A 19,605-nucleotide genomic window follows, 5' to 3' on the forward strand; every position below is an offset into this window, starting at 1 on the left:
AAAAATCATTCGAGAACGGATAAGGAAACATTTGAAAAACTTCAAATGAAAATTGAGCATAGGAAAGCTAAGAGAGTCTTAATATTGTTAGTATACGCTAAAATCCGTGTAAACAGGCCTTAATATTAATTCATTGTAGGGTTGCATAACTTGTTTATGTCTTTAGCCTTCAGAAATTTGACAGAATGTTTTTTCAAGAATAATTTAAGAGAGGTTAGAGTTAGAATGTGTTAGATAAAAGCATTTCAAGTTAAATAAAATATGAAAAAGACTCCATAGTCTAATTAATAGCAACTAGCAAGTAATAAAAATGATGATGGGAGATCTTGTATGAAACAATTAAATGAACTTCAGCTGCGCATGCTTTTGATTAAGAAATATGGCATCGTGTCAAGCGGCCTTAAGAAATATCATGCATTGAAATTATTGCATATCTCATTCACGTGACTTTGCGTATATAAAAAAAAATAAAGCTATCCAAAAAAATTCTTAGTGAATATTATAATAAATAATTTACATCTAGGAAATAAAACGAGTTGATATACGAAACTTTTTGTTTACTAAGTCCAAAGTCATGAAGTATTGAAAAAATATTGGAATATTCATTTATTTTTTGGAATAACTTGGCATTTAACTTGTTTTACATGCTCTAAATTGTCATATGTTATCATTGTACCCACTAGAATAAATAATCTCTACTCTAAATTCTACCGAAACTTAATATAAATAGAAATATTGTTTCTAATTTGTTTTTTTTTTCTATTTTGATTTTATCAATTTTTTTTTTAAATTTTTGGAAAAACATCTTACTCGCTAGCCTGGGTGAACGACATGCCAGTGAACGAGGTGGACAACGTTTCCGTATACATCTCGCATCCCGTTCCTTGTAGATAATCGTTTTGCCAAACTTGCGTATCAGGAGACTGAAAACGATAATACACTACTACATAGAATCATAGTAAAACTGCTAAAACTCATTGCGAGAAGTTATTTTGGTGTAAAAGCGTTAAACCGCCTCAAATTCGTTTCCATTTAAAATTTAAACTGCAAATCCATAAATTATATTTTCAAAATTAAGTTTGACGAATTACAAATGAAAAAATTGGATGAAGTTAATATCACCGATATCGGTTTTTCTCTCCTCCGAGCGCTTCGGTTAGTTCTGCGCAACTTTTGCGCGCATTAAGCACGCGCAATATAGATAAAGTGTCTCGAACGGAGAGAGAAAATGAATATTGTCGCCAAATTTTCATAATTCATCATCAGGACGAGAAAAAATAATTAACTGCAGCAAAAGGATTGAGAGATAGGTGAAACTAAACATTATCAAACTTAATTTTAATAAAATTATTGTAGGCAAACTTCATGTGTTAAAATTAAAGAAATAAATGTGCGTTTTGTTAGAAAATTTAGTGCATAGCATCCAGTTATCATTATATTTTACATAGTATCTATTTTGTTTATATTACCCTCCTTGTATTTAATGTTCACTTTATTACTAAAAAAAAAAAATAATGAAAATTTTACTTTTCTCAATAAACATTTGCCCATTGACCAAAATTTTTTAAATAATCAATAAAATCAATTTAAAATGATTAGTAATAGAATCAAAATATGAATTTATATAAATAAATATCTCGGTCAATTAACAATAATTATTCATCTAATTTCTAAATAAATTGTTTGAACCATTATCGGTCTAGCAAATGTCAAATTTTATACAATTTTTTTTTCTTCTATTTCTAGCTGGAGGGAACGGTTGGTTCTATCAGTTTTACTTTCAGTTCAGTCCTTTTCCGTTTTAGATATTATAGTTTTCAGTAATACGTAATTTCCTGCGCTTTATACATAATTTATAAAAAATGTAATTAATTGAAATTGAAAACACTAATAGTAGGTACGTAATATAATATTTAAAAAATAGGACATAAATGAACACAACTGAGCGGTGCATCCAATTTACGACCTACTTTTCGATTGCATCTGGTATAATATTATTTTTGTTTGTCCACCTAAAAAAAAAAAGACACCAATTTTAGATACAAGCAAAAGCTTTTTTACACACAGTTATAACCAAGGAATTAATGAGTATGTCGAAAGCTTAGAGTTTGATTCGTATTAGGGGAACGGAAGATGAAACATAAAAAAAAATGGAAAATAAAGAGGTTAATATTATTAGGGAGGACAATTGCTAGACCGACTTACTCTGTGGCTTTTTGAAAGGGCATGCCTATAAATGATGGACTTAGAGTTTCTGTGTACATTTCCATTCCAGTTCCGCGCAAATAGTCATTGGTCCACATTTGCATATCCGAAGACTGTAATCATTCACATTTTAAAGAAAATCAAATTTCATCAAATTTACATAAATACACTGTTACGGAGATAAACGTGCACTTGACAATTGGAACATTTTTTTCATGAAAAATTACCAGAAAATATACTAGAATGGTTGTACAAGATAATTCATTCAGAAAAACATAAATACATTTCAAAGATTCTAGCATAAGTCCAATAATTTTCCGGATGAATACAAACAATACGTTAATAATAGTAAGTTAGTTGGTTAATTGGAAAAATAATTAAATAAAATCACTCTATATATGTAGATATACTTTCAAAACAATGCAATTCCATTATATAAACACCGTTAGTAATATATCTAAATAAAATATATAATTACCCTCGATAGATGCGCATATTTCTAAAATATGTTTTCTAAATAAGTATATAATACCGATTAAGGAAATGTAAGCAAAAAATAATATAATAATTTGAATGTTTGTATCCGTTATCTATCTCTAATTTTTCTAATCCAAATATTTCCTCATTAATGTTAAATACAAATACCACGATAGCAAATAAATAGATAGAGAACGAACGTAATATTCAAAAATTTACTTCAGTCGATGAATTTAGAAAAAAAATCTTCTAATTTCAATTATTATTCACAACCGATATTATTTCCGTCGCAATTGTTTAGGAACAAATAATAATTCCAAATCCAAAAACTGAAGTAAGTGACTATTCTTCAAAAAATATAAAATCATCTTCGCAATTTGTTAATCTAAGCCAAAAAAAAAAACACAATTCACCAAAGAATGTACTTGTGTCACTTTGGTAATTCAATATTCATCGAGGCATTAACCAGGATAGTAGTTGAAGGAATAAAAAACTACTATTCTGGCTAATGATCCTGGATAATGGTAATAATTGAATTTTTCGAAGAATTCTAGTTGTTGCGAAACATGTTGATTATGTTTATATGATTAAACTTACCGTTTTGAAAGAACGCATTGCGAAAAGATTTGCCATCATTGTAGAAAATCCCGGCGCTAAACATGATTGTGCTATAAATCCCAATTTCAATTCTGCCAAACAGATGACGTCGTCTCCCTGTTTCCAATCCCAAGATGGTATATTCAACAAGTATGCCTGAATTGTTCAATTTTAATACAAATTTATAATAACATTCGAGATACATATTGTAAAGAAACGAAATAATAAAAAATTTTTTACCTTATTATGATATTGCATCAATTGTATGATAACCCGAATGTCGTCACTATAGTTTTTAATCGATATAACTCTCATAATGTTAGCTGCATCTTCCGCATCTGGATCTTGGCAGTATTTGTTGGCTAAAACTAGGCACGCATCGGCTTCATGTACCTAAAACGCAATAAAAAAGATTTGTTTCTAAAATGCAACACCACTAACTGAGAGTTTCATTTCATTTATCCCAAGAAAAAACATTTGAAATAAATTATTTCTTATAAACAATTTCCACAATAATGATAATAATGTTATGACTTGGAACAATTGAAATATTTCGGAAATTTACATTCTAACGCTATTTACCAAAATAAACAACAATAAACAACGTGAATAAAAAAATGGAATTGAGTATCGGAGAAGTGTTGTCAATTTAATGATTAATGTATTTATGTATATACTTTTTGGTTTATGTTTAGTAAGTAATCTATTCTAATTTAATTCATGCTTCAATTATCTACAAACATTCCAAACAGAAACAAATAATAATACTAAAAAAATATTTATATAAATGTCTTTTCAAAATGCTTTTTATCCATGTTCAAGTCTCCAGTTATTCATTTTAAATTATTGAATTGTGAGTTTTCTTTATATATTTACATAATTTATTCACCTAGAGATTTGAACACGATTTATTTATTATCTCATACAAGACCTACTACTTACATCAGAACAGAACTGGAGATCGTTTTTTTTTGAATAATTTAAATGAACCAGTTAAAAAAAATCTTAATATCACATCATAATGGTCACTCCCTCACCGATACATTATTTTATTCGCGTATATCCATTTTTCTACACAAAGTTCTACTAGAATTCATTAGAAATATATTTTGATCTTGTTTATATAATTAGATATATTCACGACGTTTCCTGTCCACTAAACCACTATGCTATCTAATAAAAACCCCTAAAATCGTCACTATCGGACATTGTAAACTTTCTGTACGCCATTATTACAGAATTATGTTTGTAAATGGCCAACATCGGCAACACAACGTGCAATATCAAATTATTCAAATACTTCTTTCTCAAACTAGTTTATTTAAAAGTTTCCGTTTTAATTTTCTTCTACATTCGTGTATAAAGCTGCAATTTATTTCAGAATATATTGTTTGTTGAAAGAAAGAAGTATCTAAAGTGTAACTATAAAGGTTAATTGTTACATATGAATCGTATCAACTACATTTTACCATGGAATCATTAACAGCATATCCATGCGTTAAAACATTTATTTTTTTATAAAATCAACATTAATTTGTCGGAATAAGTATAAGATATTTCAATAAATAATTATTAAATGTATTTAATTTAGGTAACGCCATCTTATTTACGAACACACAACTTTCATTCTAATAGAAATGCGACATCTATAGATATTTTACAAAACTTTTATTCAGTTATCACAGAAATACAACAAAACATTCAATCACGTTCCGTTTAAGATCGTTAGAGGGCGTTCAAAGTACCATTTAAAATAACTTAATAATTCCGTAGAAGGTAAACTATCATGAGTGTATTTTTTTCACTTTTGAGATTTTTACCTCAAGTGACTAATTTTTATTGAGAAAAATTATTTTACATACAAAATAATATGTATTGAAATATCGTCGATTTAAATTTAAAAAAAAATATGTGAAGAAAACACTTATTATGTGACTATTTACAAACAATGAAATTGGGGTTAGAGTTATGGTAAATTTTGTTATACGCGAAATATCTGAGCCCAAAACTCACCTTCACCCTTTGCAGATCAATAGGGTTCATAATGGTACCTTGGAAGAATTCTACAGTGGTAAAGTGTCTCTTGAAAAGACCTTCCAGTTCTAGGTCTGGTGGTTTCCTGCACATTCCAATAATTTCAGCATAAAAATAAGGCAAGCCATAAACTTAATACTCAAATTTTAGATACATTTTCATAATTCACCATGCAGAGGCTCGCTTAAACTAAATACGGACACTACCATATCTTAACGTTTCAAGATTTTTTTTTCACGAATAATTTCAGCTTGTCGTATTTATCACACAAAAATCTTGCAACGTTCAAATGTGTACGCTGCTATAAATATATATAAATATTTAAAAAAAAAAGCAAATAAATAATGTATATTCAGAAATTTTTCATTCAAAAGAACGTTGATTGAATGCCTTAAGTGGTACCTTGACTCTTTCAAGGTCAACTGCGTTCATCATGGTTCCCTGAAAAAACTCCACCGTGGTATAATGTCGTTTCAGGAGACCTTCCAGTTCCAAATCGGGCTCTTTTCTAAAAATATCCATCGATTTATGTATCGATATAAGGCAACGTTAATATTTGTGATAAAAGCTATTTCGAAACCGCAATATTTTAGAATTGAATGACGATTTTATACTAGTTGCTCTCCTTTTGAAAATCAATGAAATGTTGGTTGAATAGTATCTAGAAAATTGTAGAAATCGACAAAACTATAACCCCCAATATGATCATGATTATGAACCGTTCTCTCAGTTATAAATACATTTTTATCAAGTTAAAATAAAAGATATCCTGAAAACTTATATAACATGCGAAATATTGTAAAAATTAACTGAAATAGACAGGTAAATCAGTATTTTATTAAAGACTTACCTATGTAAAAAAACGACTTCGACGTCGACGTCTTCTCGATCTTCGTGTAGAAAGTCTTTTAGAAAATGTGAAACCGATTCGTATGTTATATGCCCGCATACAACTATGTGCCTAAATTAAATTAATTAAATTAAATCATTACGTGTTTTATAAATTTTTTTTATCAAAAATCGAAGTTTAATTTTCAATTAAACGGTTAGAAAAAAATTATTAATACGTCACTAAAAAATAATGTCAACTTTTATGAAACCGTACAAAAACTTCGATTTTTTTTTAAATATACAAAGTGGAACTAAAGTCCGGAATCGCCGTAATTAAGGATCACTTAATTTTGGCATACGATTTGTTGTTTATTCTAAAAATAATACGAAAAACCGAGTAATACATTTGAAAAAACTATTAACAGCATAATGTATACCAAAACAAGTTCATCTCAAATTTTGTATAGTTTAGGCGTTTCCGGGATAATTAGAAGTTATCGCTCTGTATATAATAAATTTAAAATCGCTACAGTCATTAACAGGATGTTGTATACAGTGCGATTAATAAAAATCTAGAAGCATTCCATTTGTAACTACTATAATTCATTATAAGCGTTATAAATATGGTGATTAAAAAAAAAAATTATCAAGTGACAAGCTTTTTTCAACCAGTTAGACATGTTTGTATTTTACCGATCTTATCACATTGTAATTTAAAAAAAAAAATAGATTAATACGTGAATTATTAAAATTGATATTTTTTACCGATTTATTTTTTTAATAGATTCAATAAAATACATTTTATTGGTTACATAAGCGTTGGGTTAGAAATCATTCTACGATATTTTTATATATCCTTTTCCAATAAAGTAGCCACTGGACATGACGATCAAACTCAAGATAAAATCATATTTTATTTAAAGCTTAATGATAAATCTATGATCATGCAAGCAATTTATTTAAATTTCTGATAAATAGTGTAGAAAAAGTCCAGATTTTTGATACCCATAAAATAATTTTAAAGACATATCGTAAGAGAATGAAGAAAAAAGAAAAGCGTTTCGCAAAATGTATCTTGGAGAGGCGTTTTATTTGATCAAATTTAAAGTTGCCCATACTGACGTTTCTTTAATCGAAAAAAAGAAAATACTTGATTTCATATAGACGGATAATTTAATAGATTCCAAAATCGTCATAAAATATCATTTAAAATATTAACGAACCCAACGCAAATCGCGTTCCCATAAAAAGTTAGTTAAAATCAGTGTAAACAGGCCTTAACATTAATTTATTGTAGGGTTGCATAACTTGTTTATGTCTTTAGCCTTCAGAAATTTGACAGAATGTTTTTTCGAGAATAATTTAAGAGAGGTTAGAATTGTTCGAGATAGAATGTGTTAGATAAAAGCATTTAAAGTTAAATAAAAGATGAAAAAGACTCCATAGTCTAATTATTTCCACTAAAGTTAATGGGTAAGTAAAAGTTATATATCAGAAACTTGTTTGTCGGTGATGTATATAAAAGTTCTAGTCTATTCTAAATATTATTTACAGTGAGAGCCTATTCACAGCCTGGCCACGCACCTCATCCGGTGGCAACGCCATGCAAACCACTGACTAAAAGTAAAATCAAGAATTTGTTTGAAAACAACAGTAGAATATCCAGCATACAAACAATGTTTCGATATTACTCTGACGGATTCTTCAATAGTTCAAATTGATATGAAATATACAATATTATTCCGAAATTTTCATTATTCTGAAAGATAGGTAACGAAATATTAACGAAGATATCCGAAATGTCGCATCATCTTTTTGTTCCTAAAGGAGACGTTGAAAAGAATATTTAATTAGAAAGATATAATTTTAATAATACGAATCGATCAGAGGATGTTGTATTCCATTGATTGCAAGCTAAATAAATACCTACGTTTTTTATTTCAAACAAATCCGAGAAAAAAAGAAGATAATAGTTACAGTTTTATATCCAGTAACTACTACGTACATTTAGCAGGAGCACAACACTTAAAAAAAACTGTAAAGGACATCAAGAGGGATAGAATCAGAGCGTGCAGGAAAATGGTATGTATGAACAGCTTTCTTATATATAGATATATAAATATAAAAAAAAGTATTGAAAAAAGAAAAACATGAAAATACGTCCGGTACCAGTTTATGTCTGTCGCTTTAAATTACAACATTACACAATTTGAATTTCGTTTGTATACGAAAAAGATTTAAAAGGAAAATTTCGATAATTGGGTGCCGAATAAATTTTTTGAAAATTGTTGTAATTTAAAGTGGTCATTAAACACGTCAGGACAGTTATTATTTTTTTTTGATAAATAATTGATCCCATCCCGTTTTTACTACAATTGTTTTCTAATCGATAAATTTTTATTTGAATTTTGTTGTTATGCAAAACAATATGACTATGCTATCTCACCTTCGGCCTCTCTCGTTCTTCAAGGTTCCACCATATTTTGGTCTAGTTCCGATCAAGTCTATTATTTCTGGGATACAACTGGCGAATATCGCCTAGAGACGCCGAAACAAAGAAATCATATAATTCTAATTGATATAATCAATTCAAAGCTCTCGCCGAATAATTGCGTCTTGTTTTTTAATATTTAAAAAATAGTTTCAAATATCGAATTTTCAATTTATAATTGCAAATTCGAAATTTTTCTTAAATCTCACCCATTATAAAATTAACGTCCAATTCAATTCGTGTTTTTGTACGTAATTAATGAGGTTGTTTTTCCGAAAAGTATTTCGTCCGATACGCAAATTATTCCAAATTTATTATTTTCAAAAAATTTTACGCAAATATTAACCAACAAGACACAATTATTCCAATAATAATAATAATAAATTATCTTTTTTCTTTTTTATTAAGCTTTATATATTTGGGAAAATTGAGCGAAGGAAGGAGAGTGAAAAGGGAAACAAAACAAAAACATATTTTTCAACGCTTTTTTTTTTCTTTCTTTCTTTCAAGTCCAATTGAGGAGCCTTGTACGCGATTTAATACAAATAAAAATTCGAATTTTTCCAATTTTTGTCCTTGTAATTTTCTTGTAGTCCTGCACTCGTTTAGATCGTACCGTGCGTGGCACTAGCAGGCTGTGCAGGCAGTTATGTAAAGTGCTACTAGAATTAATTCTACGAGTCGATCTAGATTAAAACTAGGCGCAAAAAAATAGGTGTAAGTTCCAAATCCTGAAGAAATAAAAATATTTTTCTTTCTTTCGTTAATATTCCTCTTTCCAATACCTATTTTTATAAAACATTTATTTGAAACGATTCGGTATATTCAATCAAATATTGTAAATCGGATACTCTCTGTATGTATATATATATAACAAAACGATTTATTCAAAAGGACATGCGTTGTATGAATGTACAATTTGCAAATAAACCGCATTAACCCAGTTAGTAAATTTAGTCGGTAATTAGCTCTGAACCAAATGAAATATTATAAACAGGTGATAAAATTATTTTATCTTATTTTGTATATTGTCAAAAATCGCGATTTGCTTACAACTAAATTTACGAAATATATTAAATTAAACAGGCAGTTGCTTTATTTACCGAATTACGAATTAACAATTGTAACATCTGATTATATATAAACTTATTATTATATTATTTTAGGTCTGTTCTGTTTCAAAATTAGTTTTTCTTAATAATTTTTGACAGATTGACAAATTTTAATTTTAAAACAGAAGATTTAGATGCATTAACTTATTATTTATTAGTACTTTGAGAAAACCGATATGCATTTATATTTGTTTTACAACCCTGTATTGTATTGTACGTGGATGACGGTCTATCTAAAGATTAATTAATTAGTTTTTAATGTTTATTGATACAGAGAAGCTCAGATAAAAAGAAAATAGGTATTCAGAAAAGGGCAAACTATTCGAACCAAATGTATTTTAATATTTTTTCTATAATAAACGGAATTGTTTATTTACGATTGTTCAGGAATTTTAGTTCAGCCCAGAAAAAATTTAAATCGACCAGTATCAAAATGTTTGTGCGATATTTTTGTATTAATTTTTTAAATGAATTTTAAGCGTGTTATGTCGCCGATAAAAATATTTTTATTAATAAGAAAACGAAGCACAGGATTTGAAATTCTACTAACGTTGTGTACATGCTACAAATAAATGGCTATTGGAAATAATCGACACTAAACTAAAATATTTTTTAAGAGGGGAACTTTTCCGAATAAAAATTATTTCCAAAACCAGCATTTACTGAATATACACAACGGAACTAAATGTCGGCAGCTAGCACCATGCCAAAAAATTAATCAACTTTCCAAAATCGTATGATGCTCAATTTTTTTTTTTTTTTTTAGCAAAAACATTACCCCAATAATAAAACATTCTAATATTTTCCTTTATAATCGAAATAAGGGTAATATTTTCGATATTTTTCCAAAGTAGATTAGACCAGTTTTTCGAAACGATTCTAGTTTTGATCAAATTATCAAATCAAAGATTCAATTATATCATTAAATGTTTGTTATTGAATCAATGATATACAAAAACGTTTATATGAAGATTTCAAAATGTGAGGAAATAGAGGAATTTGAGAAAATTTCAGTAGACGATGCAACAAGTTGATTCTAGTTGATATCATCTTGTAAAAATCCACACAAACGATATGTTGTTACACGGAAGTTTCAAAAATTAATTTTTGAAACTTATTTTCAATGGTACGGTGATATTTTACAGAGTTCTAAGTAATTTTCGCAAGGCCAAAGCAAAGCTACACTACAAGCATATGTTTCAAGTATAATTCGATTATCGATATAGTTATAAAATTGAAAGTTTTTCCAAAAAAAAAAAAAGAAACGGCCCAATCTACTTTTTCGTGAAGAAATCTCATTCAACTGCTACTTATTAAATATAAATTTGAAAGTAAACACCATATCAAGTGTTTTATAGTTCTTTGCTTTAAATAAATAGACCTAAACTACTAAAATTGAGAAAGCTTTTATGTTTTTGTTATAAATTTAACAATATCCCGGTAGTTGTTCAGTAGTTTAGATCTGGATATTTTTGCGTGATTAAGAATGTCTGGTGTTGTTTGGTTCTGTTAATTATTGTACCTGCGTCGCACATCTTTGCTGTATTTTCCGCCGTACTTCGGTCGATTGGCAGCTAGTTCGGTTATCTCGGGAATCCAGCTGGCAAAAACAGCCTAACAAGAGCAAGAGAACCGATAAACCCGATATATCTCAGGCTCCTCTTCGGACCGATTTTTTTTTTACAACAAACTACTACTATTATACTACTATTAGCTTAATACAACCCCCATCCCCGACTGGCACTAAATTTCTATCGATATATTTTCAGTTGAAAATTTGTTTAAAGAAAAAAAATTGAATCTAAAAGTATTGTACTCATAAGGGCCGTCTTCAATATCCAACCATCTAAAACAACAATTATTTATTTAAACAGCCCCCGTGTGTCCAAATATCAAAAAAATTTCTAAACGGCGTTATTTCTCTGTTTTTAAATTTGTTATAATAGATAAATCAAATTCCAACTGAAATATATGTAAATGAAAATGGATATAATTAGAAAAATATCTATCGATAAACAAAATAATTCAAAGGTTTGTCATTCGAGGTTTTCTGGTAGGGAGGTTCGTTGATAACTATTTTCTAATAATTAAAACAAAAAAAAATGGGTCATTTCAAATTATATCTAACGTTGAAAAAAAAAAACACAAGGAGTTCGGGTACATGGATGAAATAAGATTGTCCTATCCGGAATATACCAAGTATTTACTAAATATGGATAAATTTCTAATAAAATGTAGTAAATAATCCTTTTTTTTTTAAATTTCAGGAATAGAAAAATGTACATTTTCGATTTTATCGTTTCCGTATAATCGGTAAACACTCGGTATAATGTATGTAGTTATTATACAAATCAAAGCATAGGCGAATGCTTTTCGATACGTTATTTTTTTTATATCTATTGTTTTCAATTTAAAATTGAATTAATTAGATTGTGTGAATTGGATTGAAAAAATTTTGCGAAACATTATAAGCCCGGTAAATTCCTATCAAATTTGTCATTCCTGTGTTTCTTTCGGTTTAGGTGCAATTTTTAAAACTGCCACTTTTATCTGAATATGTACACTAAAAAGGTAGAAACGTGCGCAAAACAATTCTAAATTAATCTAACCTAAGAAAAATCTTCATAATATTAATAAAACAAAAACTAAAACTAATAAAACTAATCTAGAAATAATTATTTATACAACAAGTGAGTAAAGTACGAGTAGGACGGTTTGATAATTACACAGGCCTACAAAAAGAAATTTTTTTTGGGCGTCTAGTATTTTTGAGCTAATTTTAACTAAATTTTTATTGCTGAATCTAAATATGAAAGCAGAGAAACATCATTTTGCGATGGGTTAATGTCCTACGTAATGGAGGTAGTTTAATGAAAAGGCAGCCACAGTTCGGAGAACATGGAACGTGTAAGACAGGCTATTTCAACTAGTCCAAGACGTTCAGTTTGTCAGCGTGATAATAGACACCATCTTAATGATATTTTTCGTACATAGTTTAGTCAAATTGCATGTTCTAAGAAACATCCGTTTCCCGTGGAGGACCCGGTATAAAACGGTATGAATAACACCGGAAATGTTTTAATTTTTACAGTACCTAATACAAAAACAAAAGATTTATAAAAAATATGAAAACCAACGACCCACAAATGTCAAAACAGATCGTTTCTTTTCGTAGTATAGAAATGGAAAATGTGAAACTCAAGGTAATATTCGAATTTACCTAATCCAAAAAAAAACTACCCTGGGCATAAATTTCGACGCTCCTCGACGTCTCTATTAGTGAATTTTGGTGGTGATATAATTCATATAAACAAGCACATTGGGTGGAAATCCAACACAGTCGCGGAGGGTTACTCGATTATACAAAATGTATTCCGCAATGAAAATTTTAACGGGTTGGATTTGAAACAACATTGTGAATGTTCACGATCCTACCAACACTCCAATCAAAGTACTAATACAACTATAGAAGATGTTATTTCTTTGAATTCGTTAAATGTTGCCAATTCTTTACTTCAAATTAATAATGCTCATAGTTGTACTATTACAAAATTTTTCGTTTCGTGGATTTTTTTGTTCAAGTCTACGGACGTAGAAAACATTTCGTATGAAACTCGTGTGAAAAGTAACTCTTACAGAAGCGATCCCTCGGTAAATAATTCGATTTTAGGAATAGACGTTTAAGTTTTAAAAAGTGGCTGTTTTAAAAAGTTGTGTATTTTAAGAAAAAAATCATTTGTACAGTGTGTCCACGTAAGTTGGCGGCATATGGGAGACATAACTTTTTTATTATTAATTTTACGAAAAAAAGTGATTCTTTGTAAAAAGTTGTGCATAATTCAAAACCTAAAATTCAATCATCAGATGTTGAATTTTTTCAGTCGTATACGAGGTTTGTCAAAAAATGTGATTTTCGTTCAAGAGTAAAGTACCTTTCTCTTTGACAATATCGAAAATTGTTATAAAGAAAAGATGTTTAGAATTAAAAATAGCTTTAAAATTGTTTATTTACATTGAAAAAATATTTTTTTTCTACATTTTCTCTGCGGTTACGTTGGAAATTTAAGTTTGCACATTAATGCATTGTATTTATTAATTATAAATTTGATTAAACAATTCTAAATAAACTCTCAATTTTTATTGAACACTAACAACTTTTAAGTTGCTTAATCACATTTTTTGACAAACCTCGTATATGACTGAAACAATTTAACATGTGATGATTAAATTCTAGGTTTTAGAGCATGCACAACTTTTTATAAAGAATAACTTTTTTTCGTAAAATTAATACTTAAAAAGTTATGTCCCATATGCCGCCAACTTACATGGACACACTGTATATTATGTATTGTTTGATTTTAATGGTAAAGTAGGTAAAGTCGAAAAGAATGCAAAGCTTAAGATAAAGTATTAAGAAGAGCGTAAATAAAGAAAAATAAAATCGAACTTACCAATCCGACAAGTAGAAAAAATACTAAAAATCCTCTTCCCAATACCGTATGGCAATAGACGTCTCCGTATCCCACCGTTGACATAGTAACGATCAAGAAATATACACAATTCCAATACGGCAAAGGATGTTGATTACTGAAATCTAAAGGATCCCCGGAATTTTCCAACTGAAACAAAAAATAAATTATTTTTATTAAAAAATTTATCGATAAATTTTAAAAATTTACCAAATGGATAATTCCGGCTGCTGTGAGCCATACAGATATAAATATGGAAACTAACTGAGCAAGCCGTATTGAACTAGAAGTCTTTAGAATGTTGAGGTACTGTAATATATCCGGTACTGTCATTAAACGTAAAGCACGCAAAAAACGAAGACCTGGAAATAAAAAAAAAAAAAAAAAGTTAAACGTAACGATTTTCCGATTTTTAAAATCTAACTTACCAATCCATGTACGATCCAAATAGATGGACACAAACGAAGGTGGGATCGTAAAATAATCCACAAACGAATACATTTCTAACATAAACCAAAGCTTGTCACTAGCCGCTATGAACTTTAAAAATATAATTTTAAAATTATAATTCATTTTTTGGTTTGTTTTTTTTATACTTACTCTTATAAAAAAATAGACCATAAAAAATATGTTGAAGGCGAGGTCGATTTGTTGGGTGATATTGGAGCTCCATTCTTGGCAGCGTTCTACCTTTTCACTGGAATCGTAATAAACGACAAATCAATTTATTTGTTACCACAAAATATACACCGCACAAAAATTATTGGACAATCAGGTTAATTTTTGTCAAACTGAAAGCTCTTGTGGTGGCTCTATCATGGTTTGGGGAGGAATTTCTTTCGAGGGTCGCACGGAGTTAGTACCAGTGAATGATGGAAGACTAAATGCTAACCAATATCCTAGAACCCCATGTAGTGCCCTATAAGTCTCGTATCAGTGACAACTCTGTGCTAATGCATGATAATGCTCCTCCACACGCTGCTAGAGTGGTTCGCCAGTACTTAGAAGAGGTCGAGATACCCACCCTGAATGGGCCTGCATGTAGCCCGGACCTTAGCCCAATAGAGCATGTCTGGGACCATCTAGGATGGCAAATTCAGCAACATCCGACACCACTAGATGATCTTCAAAATGTTCTAGGAAAACATGCCGGAAGGATACGTCCAGAACCTGTTTAGAAGCCTTACAAGTCGAATGGAAGCTGTAATTAGAAATTCATTGGCTGGTTTTAGTTTAAGCACCGTTCATTTTTTTGTAATTTTTTTTTGATATTTTCTGTTTTTGTAAATCAAACTTTTTGTCCTCTGTAGATTAAACTGATATAAAATAAATGTTGCATCTGTTGTATCTATTGGTGTTTTAATTCGTAATAATAAAATTCGAAAAACAGGCAACGCATATAAAATATTTAAAAAATAATGAGTGATGCGATAATTTTTGTGGGGTGTATAGATTCTTCGTTTCAATTTTCAACATAAATCGTTTTAAATCGATTCCAATGTAAAAAAAAATTATTATGTCTTAATATTCCTACAACTTTTTATTCATATCGATCGAATATAAAATCGTTCATTACTAGGTATTTAAAAAAAAATAACGAGTACATTATTTAGTTTTTTCAATTTCATGCAATTCCGTTGTCATAACAAATGAAAATGTTAAAAGTTTAACTGTTTAATAATTGCACATGCAAGTTATTGCCTTTAATACGAATTGAATTCCACTCGTATTTTTGTTTGTTACTAATAAAATTACTTGTTACCTAAATAAGTATACAGTAATAATTCATAAATCAAGACCAGTCATACCTTAATATAACAAGTAAAGTGTAATTTAATTATTACAGGAAGGAATACATTCATAAAAAAATGTTTATATGAATACAGTAAAGACTATAAGCAAATTACGAGGTGTGGATATTAAATAACCGGCGAATAAGGTGGGTGATTTAACACTGAGATATTGGGTTTGACTAGAAACCTCTTGATGGATAGTGTGAAACGAGCTGACGCATTGTACTGATGATGATGATGAAAAAGTAATAACAAATCAACTTCAACATCTTCTCGGCTATCTTGAAACCGCTTAAAGTACTCCTAATCGCGACAAACATTTTTTGTCATACACTTGTTTTAATAAATGATAAGTTTCAGTTGCAGAACTAGTTGATCTGACCTTTAACAACACATAAGGCTCCATACTTGTCAGAAGAATACAAATAGGAGCATATACGTGGAATGCAATAAAAAAGGTAGTTTATAATTTGGAACCTAACCTAGTTCATATATCAGTAATTAGAACTATTTCTGCTTTTATTAAAAAAAGATCTTACCTTCTTTTTTAACGAAGGGAACTTATCTATATCTACTTTTTTGAAGTCAATTAATAATTCAATATTCCAGAATTTTTGAAATCGGCGGAAGGCTCCTTAAGACCGGCTAAATTCCGCTATTCAAAAATCTCTGGAGAAATTGATCTTAACGCTACCACGGTCGCTAACCAATAGAACAATGTAACTACATCTCCAATCGTCAAATTCTCAGTCGGATATATCACGACTTCCGCACATATAAAATTTGGAGCCAAATTTAAAAATTTATAACCAAATCCATAACAAAAAATTCGACATCGATTGACAGTCAAAAGGAAAATATGAATGAAGTTAGCAGCAGACTTCTTGAGCAAAATCGGGTCACACGTCAGGACGACAATCCAGCCAGGTGCAACAATAGCTCAATTTCAAAAACATCTGCTAACAAATCACTCCTCAAAACAACCTTTCAACGAACTGAACAATCAATATCTGCAAAATTTACAAAATCTGCACGAATAACTTAATTCGTGAACAGTTAATTGCAACGTCTGGCAAATTTCGAATAATGCTTGCTTCCTTTAGACCAAGACTTAACCTCAAAAGAAAATAAACCAAACATTCAATATATTTATATAAAAATAGTTCAACAAAAGGACAATTTAAACTGTGCTAAATAACTTAAATTCCAGGAACCCAGTATGTCACCAACATGTACATACAAAACTACAAAAGAGGTATGAAAAATAAAATGTAATTATTTCTACTCAAAGATAATATAACAAAATATCTTATAAAGAGAATTATTTACAAAAACAAATTGGTAGATTTATATCTTATAATGTTTATAACAACAAAAGTAACGCAAGCTGTGAGCAGTGAAAACGTTACAATTAATTTTATAGAAAATTATACGTATAAGTAAAATATGTGCTTGATTGTAAATTTAAACCTTATATAGAACTAAAATATCAGTTAAATCCCATATATTAAAAAAGGAATAGAATAGAAAGCAATATTCACTTTTTTTTTAAATATCTATTACATAGTTGATTACAAAGAATTGCCAATCCTTTCAATGATTACCAATGAATCATCTTTTTAAGTATTCTTATTATTATTGCACCCTAGTCACGGATTATATTTATAAATGAATCATAAACGTATATTATAAAAAAAACTCTTGAATTATTATTATCAATAATAAAAAACTTTTTTCTTCACTTATAATTACACTGCTTTCAGTTATATGGTGAATAAGTTCAAAATTTTTGAAGTAATTTTTTTCTTTTGATGTCCGAGATGAATTTGGTTGTTTGTCTTTTTTGTATCATTTGGGGAACTCCACGTTTGTTTAATATTAAATTATTTAAAAATTTTAATTAAACAGATTCTAGTAAACATTGATTTGAAGAGCCCAATTAAAAATTGTTTACGAAAAGGAAAAATACGATAATACACTATTATCGTCTCATTATAATAATTACATATTTGATTGTTTCCCGGAATACCTAATTAGATAAAATATATCATTTATTAAGGAAAAATGATTTGTTAGTTTGGTTATAATCGTTTATTTAAAGCCAATTGATACAGAGGCACGGTCAAATAAAAACAAAAATGATTAAATCGAATTATTTACCGCTTTTTGGAATATCTGTTATAAACCGATATCACACATTCTTCTTTTATATGTATATTGTATGAATATATTTAGTTTTTAATTGGCCGTACCTCGTATACTCGAACAATTTTAAATACTTATCTGATTACAGCGTAATTGAGTATCAAAAATAAAAATATTTACCCATGTCGAACACTAGAAAAAATAAAATAGATAATAGACAAAAAACCGTTTCAAAAACAAAATTTATATATATAATAATTGAAATATTATAAATACTTACTTTGAGGCATCTATGAAGTAAATTATTAAAGAAGCTATGCTCAGAATGAATACTAAGACAACCTGAAAAGAAAGTAAAATATTTTTGATTCACTAAATACACATAAATATATATGAGGTCTGGTTATTAAATAACGAGATTGCGCCCTAGACACGGGTGGGGTAAAAAACGGGTTGAATTGAAACTGAGTACTATAAATCGTTGCAAGAGGCCTACGGGGACAATTATCTATCTCGAGCGCGTGTTTTTGAGTGGTGTAAGCGCTCTAGTGTGAACCGAGAGAGCAAATCAAAATTCAAGACACTGTTGAGCTTTTTAACGATATCGTGATTACTGAATGGGTTCCAGAGGGTCAGACTATTAACCAGACTTACTATTTGCCAATATCGCGTTATCTAAAAAGCAGTATTTGGTCAGAAGCTTATTCCAGTCCATTCGAAAGGCACCAGATTTGAGTCGATGGTAGCGGTAAAGCAAAAAATTGCAGAGCTCCTGAAGATCCTCACCATCACTGCTTAGATCGATGGAAAAAACTTATGTGTGGCGAGGGTAGGGGAGTATATTGAAGGGGATCATTCGATTGTAAAATAATTTTTATAATAAAACCCTTTTTCGTAAACAGTTTCGTTATTTAATAACCGGACCTCGTATGATGAAAAAATGAAAAATGAAAAAAAAAAAAATGATTTATTGTAGTTGTATAAAATATTTAGAAGTTTATTGAGTGTTGGAAAAAAATAGAGTAGCGTTGAAATTATATCTTTAGACTAAACCCGGTCATCCCGAATCAACAACTGTCTCTTTTAATTTTTTGGATTAAAGCCAAAAAGTCACGTCGGTTCGTAGTAATGACATTATATATTTCAGAGACAAGGATAATGGATCGAAGCACAACATCAACACACGACAAAATTATTCTAAACGCATGCCTTCCTAAAATAAAATTAAAAAAAAAAATTTTGTTGTTCGGAAAAAAATTATATAAATAAATTATTTTAAAACGTTTTGTAAGTACGGAAAAATGATATTTTTGAGTCGGGGAATAATTATTAGTATAAGTTGAAAATGTAAATATAATAAAGAATTGATCAAACATTAGTTTTGTAATTATCGATATTTTCATATTAACAATGTAAACAAATTATCCAATTAATTTACCGGGGGTATATTC

The 19,605-nt window shown here is 29.1% G+C and overlaps 1 protein-coding gene and 1 long non-coding RNA gene across 3 annotated transcripts in view; one reads left to right on the forward strand and one right to left on the reverse strand.

The window, feature by feature from the left end:
• LOC130891870 (calcium-activated potassium channel slowpoke) overlaps positions 1-19,605 on the reverse strand; it is a 38,204-nt gene that overhangs the window by 17,871 nt on the left and 728 nt on the right. The window contains exons 2-13 of the mRNA XM_057796930.1: positions 18,435-18,496; positions 14,817-14,913; positions 14,645-14,756; positions 14,427-14,578; positions 14,199-14,366; positions 8,591-8,682; positions 6,164-6,274; positions 5,293-5,398; positions 3,520-3,672; positions 3,280-3,435; positions 2,684-2,704; positions 811-923 (exon numbers count right to left, since the gene is read on the reverse strand). Of these exons, the coding sequence (XP_057652913.1) occupies positions 811-923; positions 2,684-2,704; positions 3,280-3,435; positions 3,520-3,672; positions 5,293-5,398; positions 6,164-6,274; positions 8,591-8,682; positions 14,199-14,366; positions 14,427-14,578; positions 14,645-14,756; positions 14,817-14,913; positions 18,435-18,496 (1,343 nt within the window). The remainder of the gene's footprint in view (positions 1-810; positions 924-2,683; positions 2,705-3,279; positions 3,436-3,519; positions 3,673-5,292; positions 5,399-6,163; positions 6,275-8,590; positions 8,683-14,198; positions 14,367-14,426; positions 14,579-14,644; positions 14,757-14,816; positions 14,914-18,434; positions 18,497-19,605) is intronic.
• Positions 7,422-19,527, forward strand: LOC130891874 (uncharacterized). 2 transcript variants are annotated; one of them, XR_009058964.1, is made up of 5 exons: positions 7,422-7,617; positions 7,699-8,226; positions 16,063-16,467; positions 16,619-17,264; positions 19,302-19,527. It is a non-coding gene; the product is annotated as an uncharacterized LOC130891874 (long non-coding RNA). The 2 variants fall into 2 exon arrangements; XR_009058963.1 differs by having other exon boundaries at positions 16,063-17,264.

This window comes from Diorhabda carinulata, chromosome 3, assembly GCF_026250575.1.
Source record: "Diorhabda carinulata isolate Delta chromosome 3, icDioCari1.1, whole genome shotgun sequence".
Lineage (NCBI taxonomy): Eukaryota > Metazoa > Arthropoda > Insecta > Coleoptera > Chrysomelidae > Diorhabda > Diorhabda carinulata.